Source organism: Xyrauchen texanus, chromosome 2, assembly GCF_025860055.1.
Source record: "Xyrauchen texanus isolate HMW12.3.18 chromosome 2, RBS_HiC_50CHRs, whole genome shotgun sequence".
NCBI classification, from domain to species: Eukaryota; Metazoa; Chordata; class Actinopteri; order Cypriniformes; family Catostomidae; genus Xyrauchen; species Xyrauchen texanus.
Genome location: NC_068277.1, coordinates 52,941,621 through 52,967,499, shown reverse-complemented (window position 1 = coordinate 52,967,499; position 25,879 = coordinate 52,941,621). Strand labels below are relative to the sequence as shown.

At 37.8% G+C, this 25,879-nt stretch overlaps 1 protein-coding gene across 1 annotated transcript in view; it reads left to right on the top strand.

The window, feature by feature from the left end:
• The window catches only part of LOC127653321 (NACHT and WD repeat domain-containing protein 2), an 89,607-nt gene that overhangs the window by 20,671 nt on the left and 43,057 nt on the right, over nucleotides 1-25,879 (top strand). The window contains exons 2-3 of the mRNA XM_052139975.1: nucleotides 323-411; nucleotides 23,681-23,797. Of these exons, the coding sequence (XP_051995935.1) occupies nucleotides 323-411; nucleotides 23,681-23,797 (206 nt within the window). The remainder of the gene's footprint in view (nucleotides 1-322; nucleotides 412-23,680; nucleotides 23,798-25,879) is intronic.

Sequence of the window (25,879 nt, the reverse complement as noted above, 5' to 3'; positions counted from 1 at the left end):
TTACAAATCTGTCATCATTTACTTACTTTGTCCTTCAAAACTTCTGTGACTTTCCTCCATGGAACAAAAGAGGAGAATTTTGAAGGATTTTGTTTTCCATTCAATAGTCCCCAAGTTTCTGCCTAATATCTCCTTTTGCGTTCTGTGGAAGAGAGAGGGTCATATAGGTCATGTAAACGTTTTTGGGTGAACTATCACTTTAAGAGTAATGGTGAACAGTCATAGCATCTAAATATACATTTATAGGTACATTTTAATTTATTTTTCTATCCTCTGATAACCCTCTTTGAATATTCATGTTTGTTTGTGTTTTCTGTCACAGACACAGAAGCGGAGAGAAATGCTCTAAAAGAACATGTCTATCCCAAACTACGAGACTTCTGCAGGGAGAACTATGGCATTGAGTTCCAGGTAACAGACTTTACTCTAAGTTTTAAGTCTATGTCTATTTACATTGATTTAAGTCTACATTTTACACTAAAACAGCCAAACCACGCAGATTTATTTATCTTTCTCTCTCTCTTTTTTTCTTCTGTATTTCAATTTCTTGCTCTGTGGGTTGGAAAGATGAAGTTGCTTTAGGACTGTTGTGGGATCTCATCAGTGATATGCCCATGCGAAAACATGTCCCTCTTTTATTCCCCCTAAGGGACATTGCCCAAAATTCTCTGCTCTCTTCCCCTCCTCTCCTCTGGAGTGGTATTTACAATGCAAATGGTTTGTTGTCTGAGAGAATGGAGCAGTGGGGAGATTTTTATCAGGCAATTTGATAAACAAATTTAGGGTCTGGAAGAGGTACCATGCAGAGCTTCAGACAGCATGCTGAGATAGGACTGAGGCAATATGGGTGTGGGGCTTGACCTGATTTCGAGTCTCCCCTTAAGAAACAGATCTGTATGTAAGACACTACGGCTCATTAAACAGGGACCTAGTCAGTGATATTTAGCCTGTTTTTGGTGCTGCCGAAATCATAAAAGTGACTTTGATAACAGTGAAAATCTCTGAATTGTACAAGCCTTATTCAGTTCTCATAAGTATTATAATAAAGGCACTTTTGAGGTTTTTAGTTTGTTTCTTTCTTTTATTCTTTTTTAGTGTGCAATGTTTTGGATGTTAAAATGCTTTCTTCTTTCCCGGCTTAATGTGGGAAAAGTTTTAAACTCGTTGGCAGTTTGTCCGACACAGCACCTTTGATTCTACCATGGCGTACGTTTCAGACGGGACTACCTGTTTTTTTAGCCAATGGAAGACAGGGGGAGTGTTTAGGAAACCTGTTTTAAAACAATCCCTTCGTCCAAGGAATAACCGGATAGCCTATTAGCTTAGCATCATTTCTTCTCCTCTTCATTTTAATAACATTTCTTATCACTGTCGCCACCTAGTGTTACAGTGGTATGATATTATTTCTATTGAACATTTAAGTTGCTGTATATTTAAATCATTTTACAAAAAGTTTTAATCTTTGTGGTTAGGGTTAGGTATAGAGGTAAGGATGGGTGTAAAGTTGTGGGGTTGCTGCAGGACTCCAAATAAACACTGTGTATGAATGTAACATCCACCTGTCCATGATTTCAGCATTTCAGTTATGTGAAGGGGTTGTAACTTGTTGTGGACGTGCCTTGTATCAGTCTTGCTGGATTCAGACAGACCCTTCACTAGTGCACAGAAATGACACACTTCACCTCCCCTTGAGTTTTTGTATAATTATATCATCATCCTTCATCATATATGAGCCGTTCTATCTCTGCTTACCATTTCATGTATGTAGCTTATCTGAGATTAATGAGAAATGAAGGTCAGTCAGACTAGTCATTAATCCATGGTCTACTACCTATTTGGGATTTGATGAATCAGGCAACTTGTGGCATCCAGTACTAAGAAAGATAACTGGTCAAATGTGCATTTCTTGATAACTAGTTGTGTGCTATTACTGAGACTCAGATCTCAAAGTAAATGGCTTCAATAATACAATTGTTTCAAGAGGTTGGATTACAGCACATACATGGAATGATTCATTCCTTTAGGAGAAGGAGATCTTTTGAATCACAAAACTGCTCAGTTATTACCCAGAATCATTGAAGAACAGAGATTACATATTATAGTGCAGTCACTCAAATGGTCATTTTACTTGAGTTACAGAAAGCTGTTTAGATCTGGCTTTTCTGGTGAAAACAGTTTGGACAATTCAGCATTTTCTAACTAGTTAACTTGTATTAACTAGTGCAGTAAATAATTTTTCTACACTCTTTTTTGTCAGGGAGGTAGATTACACTAGCTAACTCACTAGAACCTATGTAATATATCACTATATTACTTATATAATATTTTGTCAATAAATATTACTTTTAGCTAGTCTGGGTACTGTATATTTATATCTGGTGGCATGCAGAACTCATCAGCATATAATGGTAGACCTCTCACCTTTTTTTATTTTCTTTCCTTTTGTGATGTCATACCTGTGCTTTAGTGGAGTAAAAATTAGGGGACAAATAAGTCCTAAAAGCTGGAATATGTGACTATCCTCCATAGTGCACTTGCTCCAATATTTAACTCTCAAGCCACAGTCAACTGATGTATTTGTTACGTACATTGTAATCCTGATTTTGCAGCACCATGGTTTCACAATGACAACAGTTCAGCCTGATGGTGAAAAAGTGGCTATGCATGAAGAGAGAACATGAGAAGACCTTTATTTATAATTAATTATCAACGCATATATATAATAATTATTAATTGTCAATTATTTATAATTATTGATATGAGAAATTAGCGTCTGTTTTCCAGCCTATCATGTTGTATTTTAATAAACGGAAAGAAAAGGAAAGTTGGTGTCAGAAGAAGAGGAAGTGTGTGTGTGTGTGTGTGTGTGAGAGAGAGAGAGAGAGAGAGAGAGAGAGAGAGAGAGAGAGAGAGAGAGAGAGAGAGAGAGAGAGAGAGAGAGAGAGGGAAGGAGAAAGAAGGGCGTTCTCTCAACTGGCAGATATGCTGTGGCGAATCACAATTCTCTCTGGTCATCCTTATTTGATTCTATTTCCTGTGGCATTCCTGAGAGGGATGGATGCTGGATTGAGTGTGTCTGTGTACAAGTGTGTGTTTTATTTAGACAGACAGAGGGAGGGAGGGGGGGAGAGGAAGGGGGTAGATAGAGAGAGAGAGAGAGAGAGAGAGAGAGAGAGAGAGAGAGAGAGAGAGAGGCAGCATTTGAGTGCCTGTGGCTGTATTCCTGTTCAGTCCAATCACACACACGAATATACACATGTTCAATCCCTTAAGCTATGTGGAGATTAAACCTGAAAGCGCTGTAACATGACAGTGTGGGGCTACTGTATGATGAGCTTTTATGGACAAGTTGTAATAAGTCTTCGTGGATACACCTTTTTACAAAATTTGTAGACAGGCAATTTATGTATTCTATTAGATTAGATGAGAGGCAGTGTCTGTTCACATTTACATCTACTCATTTAGCAGACATTTTTGTTGCATTTTCCCAGGATTTCCAGCTAAAAAAATGTTATGTGATAAAAATTTAAAAAGCTTAAAGGGATAGTTTAAGAAAATTTTTGAAATGATCTCATCATTTACTCACTTGCATGCCATCCCAGATGTGTATGACTTTCTTTCTTCTGCTGAACACAAACAACATTTTTAGAATATCTCTGCTCCGTTGATCCATACAATGCAAATGAATGGTGACCAAACCTTTGAAGCTCCCAAACACACATAAATGCAGCATAAAAGTGATCCGTAAGACAGCAGTGGTTTAATCCATGTCTTCTGAAGAAATCCAATAAATTTGGGGGAAGAACAGACCGAAATGTAACACATTTTTGCTATAAATCTTGGCATCAGCAGTCTCCTTGGTGATCATGATTTCAAGCTTGATTACACTTCCTAGTGCTATATAGAGCTCTGCACATGTGTCAAGCACCACGAAGTGTAATCGAGCTTGAAATCATGAACATGCCTAGAGACTGCAATGGCAGGTGAGGGTGATGAGAGAATTTTCATTTTTGGGTGAACTACTTGATTGAACGAAATCATAAAAAGTGTGAATTTGACCTTAATCTCTTTGGTGCCATGATATTTGAAAACCTGACTCAGTGTAAAATAACTGCACGCCATATTTATATTGATTTATATTGGTTAATTATTCATGACAGCCCTAAAGGTAATCCATTTTAAATCCTCTCTTTTGAGTCTTTAATGTCTCTACAAACACAACCAAGCTTTCTCCTCCCCACATCACTGTCTCGTTGTTGACACAGACATCAAAGGTTCACACTGTCTTTACTCAAACCTCAACTGACCATTTAAACAACTGTATAATCTGTTGACTAACCCCCAATTAGCTTCCAGTCAACTTAATCACATCAATGCGAGCCCAGTCTCCACACATAACACAGACTCACTAACTCAAAGTCCTGTTTTCACACAAACAATACTTCATAATGATGGGCTTAATAATCCAATGAGGGAAGAAGAGAGAAACGGAAGGAACTTGCAAATCACTGATAATACTGTTTGGCTGCCATGACGACGGCAGCAGAGGCAAGGTTTGATTATAGGGCCGGAGACGAGGCTGTAGGAGGGGCAATTGAGCTGCCTGACACATTTGCATTACTGAACCTACTGATTTGCATACACATATGTAAATATAAATATTTAGCAAGTAAGACTATGTTTGATTAGCAGGAAATTATTAAATGAGTTGAATGGTGAAAAAAATGATAAAATATCATATATATAAAAAAAATAAAAAAATATTCCCATGTGCTTTTTCAAATTTAGACTTGGAAAATAGCCATGGTTACCACAGGACCATTGTTTTAGCATTTATTATTACTACTGTTAATTCATAATAGATTCATATGGGATCTTCCTCAAATTGTGTAGGAAGCAATTGGGAAAACACTTTTTTGGAGTGGCTAATACCAAGTTAACACTCTTTAGTGTAGTAAACCATAACTGTGCTATTTTGGTGGAAATTATAGTTTGCGTGGTCAAATTAAAGGTTTATTTACTACCCTTAAAGCTGCATAATATGTAGAATGTGTAAGAGCTGTGAATCAATTAAAAAGCATTAATTAATAAATAATTGCACGGTTTTCTGTGATTAATAGTGATTAATCATTTTGCATTAAAGCAGACATTATAATATAATATATGATAAAATGTTCATTTTTACAGGTATAAAAATGTATACAAGTATATGTAAACATGCCATAAAATCAGTGGACATGCTGTAATTAAAAGTTGAACTTTAGTAATGGATCAAATGGGCAGATTCAATTCTTATCAAGCTTTATTGGCTAGATAAATGTATGTGTACATTTAAAATGCATTAAAACACTGTACATACAGATATATACTGTACATACACTACCGGTGAAAAAAACACGACTGAAATGTTTCTCAAGATCTTAAAAATCTTTTGATCTGAAGGTGTATGCTTAAATGTTTGAAATTAGTTTTGTAGACCAAAATATAATTGTGCCAACATATTAATTTATTTCATTATAAAACTGAAATGTCAAGTTTTTGAAATTGATGACTTGGACCAAATAATAAAGAAAAGCAGCCAATAAGTGCCCAACATAGATGGGAACTCCTTCAGTACGGTTTAAAAAGCATCCCAGGGTGAAACCTCAAGAAGTTGGCTGAGAAAATGGCAATAGTACATGTCTGTAAATTCTAGGCAAAGGGTGACTACTTTGAAGATGCTAAAATATAACACAGATTAGATTTTTTTGGATTTTGTGTAGTCACAACATAATTCCCATAGTTCCATTTATGTTATTCCATAGTTTTGATGACTTTACTATTTTTCTAAAATGGGAAAATTATATATATATATATATATATATATAAAATATAGAATGAGTAAGTTTTTCAAAACTTTTGACCGGTAGTGTACATATAACACAAATTGAATGCTGAAGTTTAATTTGCTAAAGTTTAAAATCTGAAAACTATAATTGTCTTTGGCTGTCGTTCAATCTCTATTGCGCACACGCTGGGTCTTTCTCGTGAGGTTTCACTTTTGATACTTGTCTTTCGGGTGATGCAAAGAGATATGGCAGCTTGCCTCTTTCACACCTGGCTAACCACTGTCGGTAAAATCTCCATTCTCCAGTTATTCAGCTCCCGTGTCATTTTTTTGTGCTTGCATGTACAGTCGAGTCAAGCATGTGCCTGATGGAAATGTATATGTGCCAGTTTATTCAGTTTCAGGAAGTGAGAAAAACCTTGCATTTTTCTAATCTATTTACATTAACATTTATGCATTTGGCAGACGCTTTTATCCAAAGCGACTTACAGTGCACTTATTACAGGGACAATCCCCCAGAGCAACCTGGAGTTAAGTGCCTTGCTCAAGGACACAATGGTGGTGGCTGTGGGGATCGAACCTACAACCTTCTGCTTAACAGTTATGTGCTTTAGCCCCCTACACCACCACTCGATGTTAAACTGTTAATAAATACTGTATATTTCTTATCCCAGGTGTCAAGGTCGCAGTCTAATGTTATGCCTCATGATTTCTCAACGGCTGAATTATTTATAGTATTCTTTGTTTTACACCATATTTCTTGAGTTCACATTTAAATGGCCTTGTTTCCCAAAAGCATCGTAAGCCTAAGTACATCGTAGAATCCATCATATGATTCATCTTAGTTTTGCAGCCCATTTCCCAAAGCCATCGTAACTTAGAACTGCACTACGTGACTTTGTTCTCTCTAGTGACATCTGTGGTTGAATGTTAAAATTGCAAGCAATTTGCAGAAGAACACTTTACATCAGTTGTTTTTTGGCACTGCTCTTCTGACTGATGAATCTCATGATTTGAGCTTACCTGGACATCACCTGTGTGACCATATTTTGACACTTATTACGCTTTTCTGACACTACTCAAAGCACTTTTACATAGAGAACAGGGGACTCTCCTCAATCACCAGTTACCTGTATATTTTAATAGGATTATTCAAATGTTTTATCTACCTTATCTATCTATAATGTATGTTATTTTACAGCCTCAGTTGATAATGCAAGTGGACCGTAATACTACAATAGTATGCCTATGCAATGCACACAATAACAGTAAAAATATTAAACAAGGATTCAATCTTGATGGGGATAAAATATACTAAATATATAAAAATTACCAGAAGTACATTTCAGAAGTCATAAATACCAGTAAACATGTCACAATAACTTCCCCCCACAACATAGATACATTGCAATCTGTTAACACACAAGTAATGCTCGATTCATACGTGCATGACAACCAATATAAGCTTCAACAGCCCTACCAGACAACATATCCAAGGATTATAGCAGGTCCATGCAGACTGCAGCGATGCTGTGAACCATGGGAGTATGACTGACTTAACTGCAGTGTAGTTAAAGGCCGTCACGTGCAAAACACGTGACGGCCAGTTCTTCTTTACCGTGTTTACGGACATGACGTAATGACATAAGGATGGATAACGTAAAGAATCTGAAGGTGCACAATAGGTTTTTTGAGAAACAACTGAAAATGAAAGTAATTTTTCATTGACAATCATTCAATCATTCAGACCGGACCGACTGTTTTGTTATGCATCAGAAAGAAAGTCTTCCTTGAATTTCATTCTTGGGTGAACAATCATTTGTTATGTATATTTGTTTTGTGATTAGGATCAAATTATTTTTCCTTTGGAGCTCAGTTTAATGGGTTTTTAGACATCTAGAAATTGTGGATTGACCCAGGAACATAGATTGGGAAAAAAAGCAGATGCGCAGACAGGACATGCCAGTAACTTAGGGTTAATTTACTTGTTTATGGTTATGAAGGTGGTTAAGTGGAATTGTGACCTTTGTAACCTTTCAGTTGGTGTCTCTTTTGCCCTCCTCAGCAGACATGAACCCCTGTGAATTCATAGCGAGTTATGTAAGTGCTCCACACTGACGATAGCACAGTGGGCCTGTCAGCACTCATTGGGGCTTCATCAGTTGAGAAGGTGAAGAAAGGGAACAGAAAACACTTGAAGGGTACAAAGAGACAGAGAGGGATGAAAAGATTGAATGGCACAAATTGAGGTGCCAACGTTCACCCCTCTTGGGGTTTGGAGGTTACGGGCTGCTGTTGATGCATGGCCCATTGATCCAAAGGCTTGTATGGAATTAAGGTGGCTTCTATATTTTGACTTGATACATATCGATTAGCATTTTGCAGAAAAAAATGACATTTTAATTCCAGGCATAGAAATGATTTATGTCTCAAAACTCAAAAGGAAGTTCTAGTTTTATAGTTTTACCATTTGCCTGCCATCGATTTGTGTCCTTCTCTCTCTCTCTCTCTCTCTCTCTCTCTCTCTCTCTCTCTCTCTCTCTCTCTCTCTCTCCCCTCTCTCTCTCTCTCTCTCTCTCTCATCTAAATTGAAAAGGCAAGCAGTCTAGGCAGCTGGTTGCCATAGCAGAAGTCTAATTGCAGAGGCACTCAAGGGCAGTGCATTGTGGGTAGTATGTGAGATGAGATGAAGGCATGGAGATTGGTGACTGCTCCAAGGGGTTGAGGAACATGCTAGTCTCTGCAGGGTGGGTGAGCTAACAGCCTCTTAAATCAGGGGACTTCTGACAGACCTTTTTATTTCTCCCTTTCTGTTTTTACCTCCTCTTTCCTTCTATATCTATCACTTTTAATCTCTATGTATGCCCTTGTATCTGTCTTTCTGTATTCTTTCCTTTTAACTCCCTTTCCCTCCTACTTTTCCCTAATACACATTCTATTGCATTTTCCCTTGTCTGCTCCTCATGTGTTCTATAATTGAGCATTTTAATTGTAACATATAGTGATAGACAATCATACATGTTGGGGTATCATATTTCTTTCCTAATTGGCCCTTAATGGGGAACATCGGTTGACTCATTAGTCTTCTCTTAAAGTGATACATTTACGTAGAGGCATCAGCCAGAAGAACGATTAATCATAACTCATCATCTCAGGAGAATCTTTAGGCATTTTCATTGGGCTGATATTGGCAAACACATTGTAGATGATGTTTGTGTTCTCTGCCACATCATTCTGATCTCATCTTGAAATCTGCCCTTAAAACCATTAAACAGTATTAAACCACTTGACTCTTGTGCTGTTTAGCAATTAGATTATGTTTTTTCTATGTTGTGATTGCCACAGGCAGTCAAGCCATACTGAATCTTAGATTTTAGGCTCTATTTTAGGTTAACAACTGTACACTTATACTGTATTGCTGTTTGCAGGCTTTGTAATTGGGTAGATCCCATGAAATACTTTTGCATGTACTTTAGAATGACATGCTAAAACATCATTGCTAATTTATGACCATATTAAATGAGCGACATATGCATTTAATAATTAATATGTCACACCACAGGACAATTTAACCCTTAAATGCATTCCTCAGGTCTTTAGTGACCCAGGACCCCATTCCACCTTATTAACCTCATCCACTTTTTTGGAGTTACGCCCTGACCTCTTTAGTATTCTTTATAATTATTTCTCTCATTAAATAATTGGTTAACACTTAAACTCACGTGGGCGTGTGAGAAAAAATAATCATCAAAATATTAACAACTGCTGTGCAGTCTTGACCATCTCAAATTGGTTTCGTTTGAAAGCTTAGAAGCTCTACTTTCCAATGCATGCAGGCATTATGACCAAAACTGAACAAGTATTTTCAAATTTGCAGACAAATCTGAAGTGTTCTGTTTTGACAATTTATTTAAGAAGAAATTGCACTGTACAAATTATTGCGAATTTTATTGCGATATTGCGAAATTAAAACATCACTAACTAATTTAATAGCCATGTTTCATATGTTGTTGGAAAGCTCTCATAGAGTAGAATACAACCAGCCTATTTGTTTTACAGACAAAAATATAGAGAGTAATGGCCTTTACTATATGTTTCATATGTTGGGAATACAGGAATCCAAGATGGCGGCGCGGTAGCACGCAGCGGCCACTCCGGATCCACAATGGTGCTATTTTTGTTAAAAAAGCCCGACTTTTGCAACACATGGACATCGGAGCAACCAGTGTTCGTGTCTACCATCGCCAGACACTACTCAAATATAAGACTCATGCAAAAACCAAGCTGCATGATGACCTGCAGGAGGCGCTACGCGTACTCGGCTTGCTGCGGAGACCAGGCCTCCAGCCCTCGGCGTCGCCTGATGCCGGTGGCCGGGGAGAGGACGTCGTAAGCGTGTGCGCAGAAAGCGGAAGCGTGAAAGAGGGCGGGGTCCATGCTAGGCTAAAACAAACCCTAGCCGGCCGGCTCTCCCGTCTATCCTGCTCTCAAATGTTTGCTCCCTGGACAATAAACTGGACTATATCCGACTCCAGCAGGCTACGCAGCGTGAGTTTAGAGACTGCTGCGTCTTTGTTTTCACGGAGACGTGGCTCAGCGACAGAGTTCCGGATGCCGCTATTCAGCTAGACGGGCTCGCCTCGTTTCGTGCCGACAGAAATACAGCTCTCTCGCGGTAAGACTCGCGGTGGTGGCTTGTGTGTTTACATCAACAAGGAATGGTGCAAGAACTCTATGCTAGTCTCTAGTTACTGTTCATCGCTGTTGGAGCTTGTGACTGTTAGATGCAGACCTTTTTATCTACCACGGAATTCACCACAGTTTGCATAACCGAGTTTACATTCCCCAGCGCTAACGCTAAGGAAGCGCTCTGTGAACTGTATGGGGCTATGAGCTGAACTGCAGAACGCTCACCCCGACGGACTGTTTATTGTCGCCGGAGATTTCAATCATGCAAATCTCAAGACAGTGCTCCCTAAATTCCATCAGTATGTGGACTTTGCAACGAGAGGGGCTTAACGCGCTTGATCTTGTTTACACAAACATCCCAGGCGCTGCATCGGGCGGAGCCCCGCCCCCACCTCGCTACTCAGACCACATCTCTGTTATGTTAATTCCAGCATACAGACCGCTCGTCAGACGCACAAAACCACTTCAGAAGCAGGTGAAAACCTGGCCAGCAGGAGCCATCTCTGCTCTTCAGGACTGTTTTGAGTGTACTGACTGGCACATGTTCAGGGAGGCTGCAACATATGGCTGATTCTACCAACTTGGAGGAATACACAGCATCAGTGACCAGCTACATCAGCAAGTGCATTGATGATGTCACTTTCTCCAAGACCATCACCACACGCCCAACCAGAAGCCGTGGATGACTGCGGAGGTGCGACGCTGCTGAGGTCTCGAGACTCGCCTTCAGAGCAGGCGATAAGGCAGCCCTAAGAACAGCTAGGGCCAAACTGTCACGGGCAATCAGAGAGGCAAAGCGCGACACGCCCAGAGAATCCACAGTCACTTCCAGGACAGCGGTGACACGCGGCGCATGTGGCAGGGCATCCAGGCCATCACCAACTACAGGACAACATCAGTTGCCTGTGACAAAGATGCCTCCCTTCCAGATGCGCTGAACGACTTCTACGCCGGTTTGAAGTGCAGAACGACGTGATGGCGAGGAAGTCCACCCTCCTCCCAACGACCAGGTGCTCTGTCTTACCACGGCAGATGTGAGGAAAACTCTACGTAGAGTCAACCCACGGAAGGCTGCTGGACCAGACAACATTCCTGGCAGAGTGCTCAGAGGATGTGCAGACCAGCTAGCAGATGTTCTTACCGACATCTTCAACATCTCTCTGAGCAGCGCCGTTGTTCCAACGTGCTTCAAGGCCACCACCATCATCCCCATGCCAAAGAAGTCTTCAGTGTCCTGCCTCAACGACTACCGTCCCGTCGCGACTTACACCCATCATCATGAAGTGCTTCGAGAGGCTCGTCATGAGGCAGATTAAGACCCAGCTGCCCCCTCACTAGACCCACTGCAGTTTGCGTGATCGTTCAAACCGCTCAACGGATCGATGCCATCACCACAACCCTCCATCTGGCCCTCACCCACCTAGACAATAAGGACTCATACGTTCGAATGCTGTTCATAGATTTCAGCTCAGCATTCAACACAATCATTCCCCAGCACCTGATTGGAAAGCTGAACCTGCTGGGCCTGGACACCTCCCTCTGCAACTGGATCCTGGACTTCCTGACTGGGAGACCTCAGTCAGTCCGGATCGGGAACAGCATCTCCACCACCACCACACTGAGCACTGGGGCCCCCAGGGCTGTGTGCTCAGTCCACTGCTGTTCACTCTGCTGACTCACGACTGTGCAGCAATGCACAGCTCGAATCACATCATCAAGTTCACCGATGACACGACCGTGGTGGGTCTCATCAGCAAGAACAACGAGTCAGCATACAGAGAGGAGGTGCAGCTGCTGACGGACTGGTGTAGAGCCAACAACCTGTCCCTGAATGTCGACAAAACAAAAGAGATGGTTGTTGACTTTAGGAGAGCACAAGGTGAACACACTCCGCTGAACATTGACGGCTCCTCTGTGGAGATCGTCAAGAGCACCAAATTCCTTGGTGTTCACCTGGCGGAGAACCTCACCTGGTCCCTCAACACCAGCTCTATCACCAAGAAAGCCCAGCAGCGTCTCTACTTTCTTCGAAGGCTGAGGAAAGCACATCTCCCAACCCCCATCCTCACTACATTCTATAGAGGGACTATTGAGAGCATCCTGAGCAGCTGCATCACTGCCTGGTTTGGGACTTGCACCGTTTGGACCACAAAGCCCTCAGAGGATAGTGAGGACAGCTGAGAAGATTATTGGGGTCTCTCTTCCCTCCATCAAAGACATTTACAAAAAACTCTGTATCCGCAAAGCAACCAGCATTGTGGACGACACCACACACCCCTCACACAAACTCTTTACCCTCCTCCCGTCTGGCAAGAGGTACCGAAGCATTCGGGCCCTCACGGCCAGACTGTGTAACAGCTTCTTCCCCCAAGCCATCAGACTTCTCAATACTCAGAGACTGGTTTGACACACACGTGTCCTGAGTTGCACTTTAATAAACTGTCACTTTATAACTGTCTGCTACCTCAATAACTGCTATGTGCATAGAACATTATCTCATAGTATGTTATGTTTACATTTTTAGAAACTGTCATCTTTTTGCACTACTGAGTACTGGTCGGCGCTGCACTGTCTATTGTCCTGTTCAGTGTCAGTAATTTGTTGTACTGTCCTGTACTTTTTGCACATGTTTGCACGTGCACTTTATATAGGTATATATAGGTAGTTTATATAGGTATTTTATTTCGTTGTGTAGTCTCATGTGGTCCTATGTTGGTCCTTTGTTGTTTTTATGTAGCACCATGGTCCTGGAGGAACGTTGTCTCGTTTTGCTGTGTACTGTACTAACTGTATATGGTTGAAACGACAATAAAAACCACTTGACTTGACTTGACTTGACTATATGTCTTTGACAATTATATTGGTGTTGCTTGTATGCCGAGTATTCATTCTGTAAAATCGTATAAAACCATGTGTCCATGCTATGCGTACCTTTTGCCATTATTGTGTTTGCATATGTAATTATTTTTAATGTACAATAATTATGTTTTATTTGTTTGGAGATGGTTTTGGATACATGGAGACGTTTTTGACACTATGATAAATTAGAATTGTAATGCTATAACTTATGATTGCTTTGTCATATCAACACAACATTTTACTCAGATACAGTTGACATTATTGGGAACAAAAACAAAAGCAGGTTTTCTGAGCCATCTTATTCACACCCAGATATATAAAATGTAAAAAAGAAAAATAAGAACAAAATTATATTTTTGAATAGTAAGTTTATTATCACATATCTATTTTAAGTTTCCTTAAAATTTCAGTGTGGAAGTAATGAATCCCGTTCTATCATTTATTATATTATCATCTCTTTGATATGTAAAAAATAAAAATATAACTGAATATCACCTATTCTATTATGTTTTTCTCTCTATTAATTTTGTGGTAGATATATGTGCCAGGTCGCTTAAGATCTGAGGTATGTAATAATGTTTGGCAAAACACCCATGCATTTAGGGGTTAAAATGAAAGTAAATGCAAAAAGTAAAAACTGAACAGAAACAGTACCAAAAATATGCATTGTCCCTTATACTTTCATTTAAATTCACTGAAACCTAAACCGTAGGGGGAAAAAGCCATTTAAAAACCATGTTATGCATCAACATCCCATTTATATTCTATTTCAGAATAAATAGCATTTATTTATTTTTCAAATATGTCATATCCCAGGTGCTAAGTGAAACCAAAAGGATGAAACCAGTATAATTCAAATCTGTAAATAATGGATGGAATGTGTTTCATTCTGTACTCTTACATGATGCATCATAATGCAATAATAACCAATCGATGTTGTTTTGCAATTGGAAATTTGGGAAACTAGTTTGCCATACTTGAGACATAACAGCCAGTGTTGGGTGTATCCAATTAAAAAGTATATAGTTTCTGTAATGTAATTACTTTTAAATAACTACTTAACTACTAAAAAATGTGTTACTTTCAATAATTACTTTTAAATACATGTAATATGAATACTACATTTAAAATATGTATTCTAATGTACGTCTGTTAGCATTTCTGTGACAGCTAAATGGTGTGCGACAATGAATGACAAGGAAATATAGACATTTTGAATTTGAAAACCAAAAACGTTTCTAGGAAAAGTGATTGATAAAGTAATTTAAAATTAAAATAATTAGTAATTTGATTTCTGTTTAGATTAAGCAATCTGTCAAGTAATCTGATTACATTTTAGAGAAGTAATTAGTCATTTGGAGTGGATTATTTATTTTGATTAATTTACCCAACATTGATAAAAGCATGTTTGTAACAGTACAAACACGGCTGTTGGATCGAGTGTAGAGATTAACTAACAGCATGTCATCAAGATGCCTAGAGATTCCAGTTACAAAAGCATAATTTTCATCACCACCAGAGTATTCCTTCAAACACAGATTTCTTTTTGTCATTCACATGCAAACATGCGTCTATTTTTTTTAATTCAAGGCTGCTCTGTTGGTTGTTTCTCTGATAGTATTTTCTGCAATTTCATTCCCTTTCGTTCCATCTCCAAGACATCATCTGAAAGTTCTTGGAGTAGTCATGAAAACTAATGAGAAAAGAGAAGGAGAGAGAGACATGGTCCTTTTGAAGACATATTATAGATTCACTCAAGCTGAAAGTATTAGAACCTGTCAACAACAGTGCTTGAGCTGTTTTGTCTATGCTTTATTTGTTGTTTATTTTAAAGTTACATTTGAGAGACCAATCTATAAATGGTTAGCTAAATTTGATCCCACTTTGAGTGTCTTTTCAGGTCAGGTTTAGAATTTAAATATAGAACTTTTTCAGCATTTCCATTTGACCAGTTTGACACAATTTCACCCTTTATAGCCAGCCGTTCGGGATTTATAAAGAATTAAGTTTGCAAATCCTCAAAACGAAGCCTCAGTGAGAGCTGTGTAATTATGTAAATACAGTCATATTTGCTTTGTGTGATGAAATGAAATTTTATGGCCAAAGCTCTCAGTCGCTGTGTAAACCTCATCAAAAACCACTATTGGTGGAAAATTACAGCGTTTCAGTCTCTTTTAGTGCACGTTTGGGTGTAATAAACTGCACTGAGTGATACTCGCTGGGTATGTGTGTATATTTTCTGTGAAAAACATGATTGTATAGTCCCACATGGTTTAAATGTGGGCTATAATGGTGAGATATAAAGGGAAAAGAAGATACTGAAGTCAATATTTGTAATAGTTTTTATGCCCAGAATACCAATTTGCTCTGTTTTCATAGTTTTTAACAATGTTATTAGCTTGTCATTTACAGATATGGGCATAATAAAAGCAGATGACAGCTGTCATAATTTAAGGAATCAGTGGCAGAAGCTGCATTCATAAAATCTGTCTTGCATTAGCGTTAGCGTTCAGGGAATACACAAAGCCGTTAATTTCCCTCATATGATGGACTGTGCCAACTCATCCACTCACTACAAATCAGACGGCTTTGTGGCTTTGGTTCCTCAAAATATCTTTGTTTATCTGAATCACACAGCTTTTTATACTCTCTGTCATCTTTTTTATTCATTTTCTCACGGTTTTTTATTTTATTTTCATAAATAGCATCAGATGTATGCTTATTATCTCATTGTGTCCCTCTCCTAGTTGTCATTTCCAGATGTCTTCTCATGTCTATATAGGCTACCTTGCTTTCAGTCCTTCCCAGGGGCTATGATGTCACCCTAAATGCTTGGTTAGTTAATAGTTCAGATCCATCAACCCGAATGTGTAGTTCGTGTGTAAGTGTGTTTATGCATGACTGTGTGTGTGCGTGCGTGTGTGTGTGTGCGTGTGAAATCATGACTTATTGCACTCACTCTGTTTGAGTGAAAACAGCTCTCTCAACACTTATTCCAGCCAAAAACACAATCCAAAAATATTGTCTGTTTCCCTCTTGTTCGATCAACGACAGTCTGCCAATCACAATGTAAAATGCAGCCTATTGGTTGTAAACAAGTCTATCAGTTTCTCAGGGCTACACCTAGTTCTCACTCTCTGTGGTCCAAATGGGATAAATCAGCCTCTGAAGGGCTCTTGGAAGGGAGAAAATCATGATAGCCATGCTGTAAGATTGCTTCAAACAGAATTTCCAATAAAAATGACTTAAAAGGTGAGTTTTCCCCCAGCCTGAAATTTCATGAAAATATCCTTACTGTGGCAACATTTTTGGAAATGAAAGTGTGTTCACAATTTCTATTGTAAGGAATTAGCTTTAATAAGGGAATTATGATTAATTAACTTATTAGAGTAATATTATTCTCATAGCTTATCGAAAATATCAGACATATTTAGGTACAGCTTTGAAGCGAAATCATTTAAAAACAGGGATGAGATTATTTATCAAAATATACCACAATCAAATTATCTTTGAATACAGACAAACTTTATTGCTATTCTAAACATAAATCTAATCTAACACATAAAACATGAAACAGGTTGGTGAGTAAAGTGACAGAATGTGAAATAAATTATCAATACAGTTAAAATGAACTTTACAGAGTCTGTTGGCAATGCCTTAAGAACCATTTATCCTTCTTTGAGTCTAAAACGATTTGCAATCGGATTACCCGAAGTATTCAACTAATACACCAGCACTTTGAGCCAAAGTCTGGAGATGTACTTGCATGTACGTTGCGTTTCCTTGTGTTGCTTAGTTCTTTGGCATTTAAAGAAAGTTCGTTCCGTCAATGTTTTGGACTCTGTTATGATCGTGGATAGTTAATGTCTGGATGAAGCGAGGCCTTCAAAAAGAAGGACTTGCGACTCCCGTTGGGTGTCTGAACCGCAGAGCAGAGAGTGAGAGGCTTCCTCGGGACTTTATGTCCCAAGTTTTCCTTGGATTCTACATGGCACAGAGGATCTGGAAGAAGCGAGAGAGCCGAAGAGAGGAGACCAAGCGATGGTTCCAAGAGAGCGTTCCAAGAGTAGAAGATTCAGAAGATGAGAGAAGAGCAGAGATCTGCTTTGGAAACATTTGAACTGAAATTGGCCACACCCCAAAGGTGTCCTGAGCCAATCAGAAGTGGCTTTCCAGAGTCACATGGTCAACTGTCTGTCACTTTCAAAGTTAATTTACAATCCTTTGTGTGGAGTATCCTTACATAAAATAGTGAATGTTTAATCATGAACATTTATATCTTGAAAACAGTACAAGAGACATGACATTTGTTGTCATCAACATTCTCTACGTAAACAAACAAGCAAGCATTTACATACTAAATGTGACATGCTTTCATGAATATTACACGTGTAAGTAACAAAAAATTAAAATCCAATATTACAAATCATACTCGTTAATTCACTGGTTTTACAACATGGATAATACATTACATGTTACGAGAAACCTGATTGTTGGGGTATAATATAAAGTTGAATATTTACTATTCTTTGAAGAATGAGATGAATCAGACAAGATTAAAGATTATAATCATCGATTGGTCAGTTATATATGATATTTTAAAAGGTGCATCATGCTCTAATCATTAATTTGTCCGTTATAACAGTGATCACAGGTCATAGAGTCATTTTCGTGGGTTTAAATGTATTCTGTACATTTTAGATTGTTAACTCAGCGAAGTACAACGTTCATGGATTCCTTTTTAGCTGCTGTTTGCAGAATAATGAGGATCTCATGAGGATCTCAAGACTAATTATCATCCAGAATAAAGAGTCATAGAATTGGCATTGTTTTGTTCATTGTAATTCTGGAGGATCTCTCTTGGGAAGCTGGTTCACTCTGTCCTTTATTGCTTGTGACCTCTGCACCCAGGGGCCTCTTTGCAAAGATGGCCTCAATATCAGTGTCAGGCCAGAACCATTAAATGTGGGGGTATTTCCTCATGAAGTGAGCATGAAGTTCTGAAGTCACATGCTATCTGGACAGTTCTCTTTTGTTAGTTTTATTGTCCAGATGTGAGCTTCACTAGATTTCTTGGTGCTTTATTCAAGCAGAATCTTTTAATTTAAGACATTGAGGAATTCCAGGACTAAAAGGTTGGGTTTTCCTAGATCCAAGTCATATTGCTGCAATTCTTCTGCGTCTAATATCCTGCACCATGAAAGGTCATAAAAGGTTACAAAAATGATGTATGTAATGTATTTATGATAAAATAATTTCTTGATTCACACTTTAATATTCAGAGTCAACTAAAAGTAAGCCACTTGTAGGTTGATTTCACCTTTAGTAAAAATGTAATCCAGTGTTTCTGTGGGGCTATCAAACATTCCTCTGTTTGCAACCTGTCCAGACCGATTCAGCAACATTGGCTCGACCAATGGTGTGAGTTTTGAGCGAGACTATCTATCTGTCTGTACATCCAATGGAAGGTTGGGGGGAGTGGAATCTTTTGAAAACTGATAATTTTGCCATTCTGCTTGTGTGATGCAAATGTGGCAGATATAATTATTTTAATCTTAAAGTGAAACCTAATTTAAGCAGCAAGATAAATGCCGTGACCCTGATTTTACTTTGTAGGTAAATGCCTTTATCGAAATTACATAAACGTATTTAATATTCTGTTTACGTTCGATTGGAGAATCCCCTAGTTTAAGCTGTTTATCAAAGTATGAATAATAATAATTAAGGTGGATCACTCTCAGCATAACTATGTAATCTATTGTCTAAGCAAGACATTTCACATATGAAGTATTTCTCTCTTCTTAGAAGTTTGATTAGCATAGAGATCTTGAGTATAGCGCTCACATAATTTTTGAAGTCTCTTGAGCCTTAAATGCTCTTGGATGCAAGCCATGATTGTATTTGTTAAATAAAGTCATGCTAAGTAATGCTAAGAAGGGGGCTCACTGTGGCTTGGTTTTTGCCAGCTGAGCCAAATAAATTTGTTCAGGGTCCTAAAGAGACTCCACTACATGAATGACAGTACAATGTATTGGATTTGCTTGAGAATGCATAAACATGCATGTGAACATGCAATCACATACTGACAGATGTGACTAGTGTAGATGCTTTAATTAACATTAAATTAAAACAAATAATGTGATGTGCATACACACATATAATCAGCATAAAAAGAAGCACTCACACACAAACAGAACACAGAAACACGTACTTGTTTATGGTGCCCTAGTCATTCCACTCGCATGCGTGCAGTGAGAGAGATTCCCCCTGCAGCGAATTTGCTGTTTGAATTATCTGCACCAGCGACACTGATTCTAACAAATGTGTCCAGGGATATCCCTGTGTCCTGCCATACTAGTGCTGAGGAAATGTTCTGTCTCTCTTCATTAGGGCTGTTACCATACACATGCATAGACACAACCCATATCTTTCTCTTTCCCCTCACTCGTCATTTTCTTGCCAGTGCAGACACACCTTCTTGGTGTGTATGTCAGGTTTTGTCTCCATTGTGGGGACCAAATAAAATCAGCCACAGATCTTTGACTGGTCCCCTCAAGGAAACACACTAAATCATATTTTTATGAAAATCTAAAAAGAAAAAGAAAGATAGATTGAAATTCTCTAAAGTAGCACCAATTCATGCAACATTAAACGCTTCCCAAAGTCTAAGTGGGAGTTTGACTAACTGAAATTACTAGTCCCCATATGTTGTGTATTCATTGTAAGGTGCATTAAATCTTTCAAACCCTCATTTTCTACAATAGTAATTGGCTAGCAGGCAGTGACTCTCCATTTTGGATAAGGTATTCACATGATTTGCATCAGGGCGTCACTTTAAACTCCACATGAAAAGTGCTGCAGAGTTCTACTTTTAGCGCTGGCACTGCCCACTAAATGATACTTCATCCAACTTGTTGTGTAATCATGATCTGGCACTTTCAAAGATCAGAGGCATCAGGTTCAAAGTTGGAATTATTACAATTTTGAAGGGAGTGTCGACAGACCCTCCACAGGAGTTAGCCAGCCTCAGCCAGCCCTCATCAGGGCCATGTATCATGTGTTTTGGCATTTTGGTGATAGTTAAGACTTGATGTGCTTCTGTGGTAATTAAATTGCACCCTACAGAACTCGAAAAGTACTTGATTTCTTATTTGGGTTTGATTTGTTCAACAAATATCGATAAGAGGACTTTTCCCCATCGCTATGTGTTTGTTTGTAGTGTGTACATCACTGTAATGACCCCAGACACATCGCAAAGGTTCTGCCCTATTCCAACCACTGTTCAGTGCTGAATAAATTGTCATAATCAAATTTCAAATTGTTAAATGCATTAATCTTGTTAAAGAAAAATGAACACATTTCAAATAATTTGCACAAGTTTACACGTTCATTTTGTCAGCTCTAATATGTATGCACATGTATACTCTGTGTGTATATATATATATATATATATATATATATATATATATATATATATATATATAGTCATTTGAATAATTTAGTATTATTGATACTGAATTATCTTTATTTGGGGGCCTTCCTCAGCTAATTTATTAGCATTTTATGTTATTATTTGGATAATGAAAAATAAATGTTTTATTTAATATTAATTTAAATTAATTTAATTATAAGTCTATAAGCTTCAGGATCTGTGTGTACTGTATTTTTAAATGTCTTTATATGTGTTCTTGCTGGTGTGTGTGTGTGTGTGTGCAGTATACCAGAGAGAGAACCACAGAGAGTTTGAAAGAATCTTTGTAAAGTTGTAATTCTGTTACTTGTTAATGTTTTCTCAGACTTGGATGTATTGTACTGTAGCTGAAAACGCACTCACACACACACACACACACACACACACACACACACACACTTGTTGAGGTTATTTATTCTGAAAGTAAGCCGAGAAATCTGTGCTCAGCATGAATGCACTGTTTAGCTGACTGCTGGAACAGACGTTTTCATTTTTGCCCTTTTTATTGTTTCATTCTTCTCTTCCTCGCTCTCGTTCTCTCCCGTGCTCATTCTCTCTGTCTCTCTATCTCTTCCCTCATTCCTCTCCCTGTGGTTCCTTTGAAAGTGCTAATGTGTGCTGAAAGAGTGAGGAAATTCATACTTTCCCAGGCATTCATTCCTCTCTAGATTTACTTCATGCAGTAATAAAAAAAATGTGGCTTTAGTTAAGGGTTTTGATATATACCTCTTCTAAAATGATATTCTTTTAGTTCCTCATTGAAGCCTGAGCATCTAAAACCTGTCATTAAAAGTTTTTAAAGATAACTGTTTGCATCTTATTGCCTGAAGTAGTTTAATGTGCATTGGAACCTCTGTCTTGTAAAAAGGCTTTTATTATGCTTCCATAAGTTAATGGGATAGTTCACCAAAAAATGAAAATTCTGTGATCATTTACTAACCTCTTGTTGTACCAAACCTGTATGACACAAAAGGAGATATTTTGAAAGTGTATAGTAACTAGGGACTGTTAAGCTCCAAAAGAGCCCCATAAATGTGGTCCATATGACTTGTATGTTATACAGTATTTGTAAGTTTTCTGAAGCCATCCATTAGCTTTGTGAGAGGAACAGACCAAAATTTTAGATGGTATTCACTGACATTCTTGTTCTCCATAGCCTTTAATTTTCATTTGTGCTGTTGCATATTCAAATTGTTACATCTAAACGGTTATGAGAACCAATGGTGTTTGATTGAATTGGCATCAAGCTTGGTCTGATATGTCTTGACGCATGTAGCAACTCATAATGTAATAATTGTACATACTGTAATAAGTATTACATTATTAATGTACTAAAATGTTCAGAATGTAATAATTGCCTCTAAACGTAATAAAATCTTGAGCTCATCATGTAATACCGGTATTTACATTATGATAAATGTATTACATCATAAACACACCAAAACTATCTTAATTAAAATGTATGAATTTTTTCATATTGTAGTCATTTCAAAAACAAAACAATAGTATCCTTTTTAAGACATCAAAACATATATTATGATATTCCTTTACAATACATCTTTTAAATGTAAATCTTGTCTTAATCTAACCACAAAATGCACCACATTTAAATGTTCATGCATTTATAAATAATAATAATAATAATAAATAATAATAATATTGTCATCATTGATGTTGTTGGTGTTATTATTATAATGATAATGATTATTATTTGTAATATTATTATTAAAAATATTATTTTTGTACATTACTTCAAAAATATGTATATACATAATACAAAGACACTTGTAGTGTTCAGATAAAAGAGGATATTAAATGCTTTTCAATTTGACAATGAAAAGGTATACATACTGATGCATGACAGTGTCCTTAGCTCGTTAGTTAGGGAGAAAAATGAAAGGCTTCTCTATAGAGAAGCATAGTGCTAAAATGATATATGCATTATACATTTTTCCAGAATATAAAAAAGTTTTAATGACAACCATTTAAATGATTATATCTCAACAATGATTAAAAACGTAATAACTACATAATTAGAAAGTGGAAACTTTTTAATTTAACGCATAAAAAGTACAACGTGTTTCTGGGTCAAAGCGACTCAAAATGATGGAGCAGGTCATAATCACAAAATAAGTAACATTTTTATGAAAATGTTTGAGTTTATAATGTAGCCAAATAAGCCAACATTTCATTTAATGTAATAACCTATTTAAAAAAAAACAACTACTATTATTACGTATGTGCTCATAGCTTTATTATGTTGAGAGAAATGTATTATATTGTTCCACTTATACAATAAATGCTGCTAATACATTATTAACTGTGATTACATTATAAGTTGCTGCAGTGTTCATTTCTCATGCTATAACCTATTACATTATGCGAAAAACAGTATTACATTATGAGCTCAATATTTTATGTTTTGAGAAAATTATTAAATTATGAACATTTTATTACATCAATAATGTATTAATTTAATTACATTATGTACAGTTATTACATAATGCTTTGTTATTACATTATGAGTTACTACAACGTGCCTTATTTCAGAAAATACACAATATAGTGCACACATTTTTATTTCCTTTAAGTAGCTTGACACTGGTCACTAAATTCTTTATTTTATGGAAAAGAGCTTCCAGGACATTCTACAAAACATCTCATTTTGTGTCCCACAGAAGAAAGAGGGTCATACAGGTTTTGAACAATATGAGGATTAGTAAATTCTGTCAAAATTTTCATTCTAAAGATAATTTTGTAAAGATAATTTGGTGTTATATTAGACTATGTGTGAATGTTTAAGAGGTTTTATTTTTGTTACATTTGTTTTCCAGGTGGTGGACCTGTACTGGGGGATTGATCCAGAGGAGTGGGACAGTCCAGAGCTCCAGAGACTACGGATGAAACTTCTGGAAGAATGTCTGAAGACTTCAGCCGGTCCATGCTTTGTTGTGGGTATATATGAAATTTTATCAAACCCTTAACCAGCACTAACATGTAATCATTCTATGTCGGAACATGCTCAGATTATTACAGTACATGGCTCATAAATTCTAAGATTTGGCATTCAAATGTAATGACTTTAAAACGTGTATGTAACATTGGATACTGGACGGGCTTGTGACATATTGGGTTACATTTTCCAAGGCTTCTGAGCACCTCATGTCTGATCTCACCACAGGACCACCACTGACTTTCAGAATTGCAAATGACACCTCTCTCAATACAGCATTTAGGTACCATGTCAAACGTGGTCAAACCATTGACATAGTTGTCAACCCAACTCATTGCAATGGCCAATACTGCAAAACAATTATTTAATTGCATGGAAATGTGACTTTTCTTTTCTTTTCTTTTCCACGATAAAACAGAGTCATTAAGCTTTTAGCCTTGTTTAGTTTGCATACAGAAGACATTCAAGTTAAAATAACCAACTTTTTTTCCCTTGTCTTTATTTTCATATGTGGTCTTGAGGTAATTCGGAAGTATCTAAAAGTAGTCAGATTCCATTATTTGTGATATTTGGATTATGGTACTGAAATATATATTTTAAGTAAGTTATTAGTAATTTATACATTTATAAAGCAATCTTCCCATCTCTGATGCTGAACCATTTACTGAATAGTTACTATAGATTATGCATATACTTCATAACCATTAACATTTTACAACTCTGAAGTATATAATTACAGCACAAAATATGACATACGGTGTACTAGAGAACAGTGTGTGTGTGTGTGTGTTGAAATATTAGCGGGCTAGTACAGCAGAGTCGGGATGGTGTTATACACTTGTTTCTGGCTTCAGTGGTGTGTGATGTCTCTCTAGTCAGTGATATTCTGAGGAGCTGATGGAGAGACCTGATGTAACATCCATATGGGAGTGAAACACTTGGTTTCACTCTCAGAAAGCTGCTCATTCTACCTCTGAGGCTTGCTGACACACACAGAAGTCTCAGTATGTTGAGAGGAAGGGTCCGGTTTGATGGCTGATGTTGTTGCAAGAAATGAGAGGCCATGCAGAATTGAACACACACGCACACACACACACACACACACGCACAAAGTGGCACCAGGTGGGTTACTAACAGATCAGTGGATTTATAAGGAATGTACATTCACACATGACCACACACTCCCTCGAGAGAGAGAGAAAGAGAGAGAGAATGAGAGAGAGAGGAGGGTGTGTGCTTGCTAGAGGGTTAGGAATCAGTTCTCAGGTGTGGAGGGAGATTGATTTAAAATTATTAAAATGTAAATGAGCAATCTGGGCAAGAGGATTGGGATCTAATTGGAGTCAGAGAGCAGCGTGGGAGGTGAGGCAATGTGTGTGTGTGTGTGTGTGTGTGTGTGTGTGTGTGTGTGTGTGTGTTCTGAACGTGAAGTGCGAGGTGAAGTGGAATGTGTGAGAGCCGATGAACAGGGAATTCTGCTCTTCGCATTTCTTCTCTTGTCCTTCCTTTCTGTCTCTTGCTTTCTCTCAGACACACACACACACACACACTGTCTTACACTTATCATTAGTGGTGTTTGCTAAGGCAATGCACTTCATGAGCACTGTTTGTGCTACAGACATTAATGATACCTTAAATTGCGCAGCTTGTTGAGTGAAAGTGTGCTATTACTTTGCTACTGTAAGTGAGAGCCTGGTGGATGATAAAACAGACGAAAACATGACATAGACTTACACAGATGGATGGACTAGAGCCATATCTACAGTAAATACTAGAATGTCATGGGGGGTATTTACACTTGGTCACTTCATGCGTTTTTTCTGATTGGATTGCCATCGGACTGAATAAGCACATTCCATTTACACTTGTCCACATAAATGTGTCTCTGCCAAATGTATATAAATCCGATCTTCAATTCCTGCACTATAAGCTAAAATAACAGAGCTCATATCCGCTTTTATGCTAATGCTGGGCAGTGAATTTAAAAGATGTGATTTATTATTTGATTCCAAGTTACTTTGCTCAGTTTGCGTGTGTGCGCTGTGTATTTTTTCCTTCGGGGCTTGTCATACTTAAGACG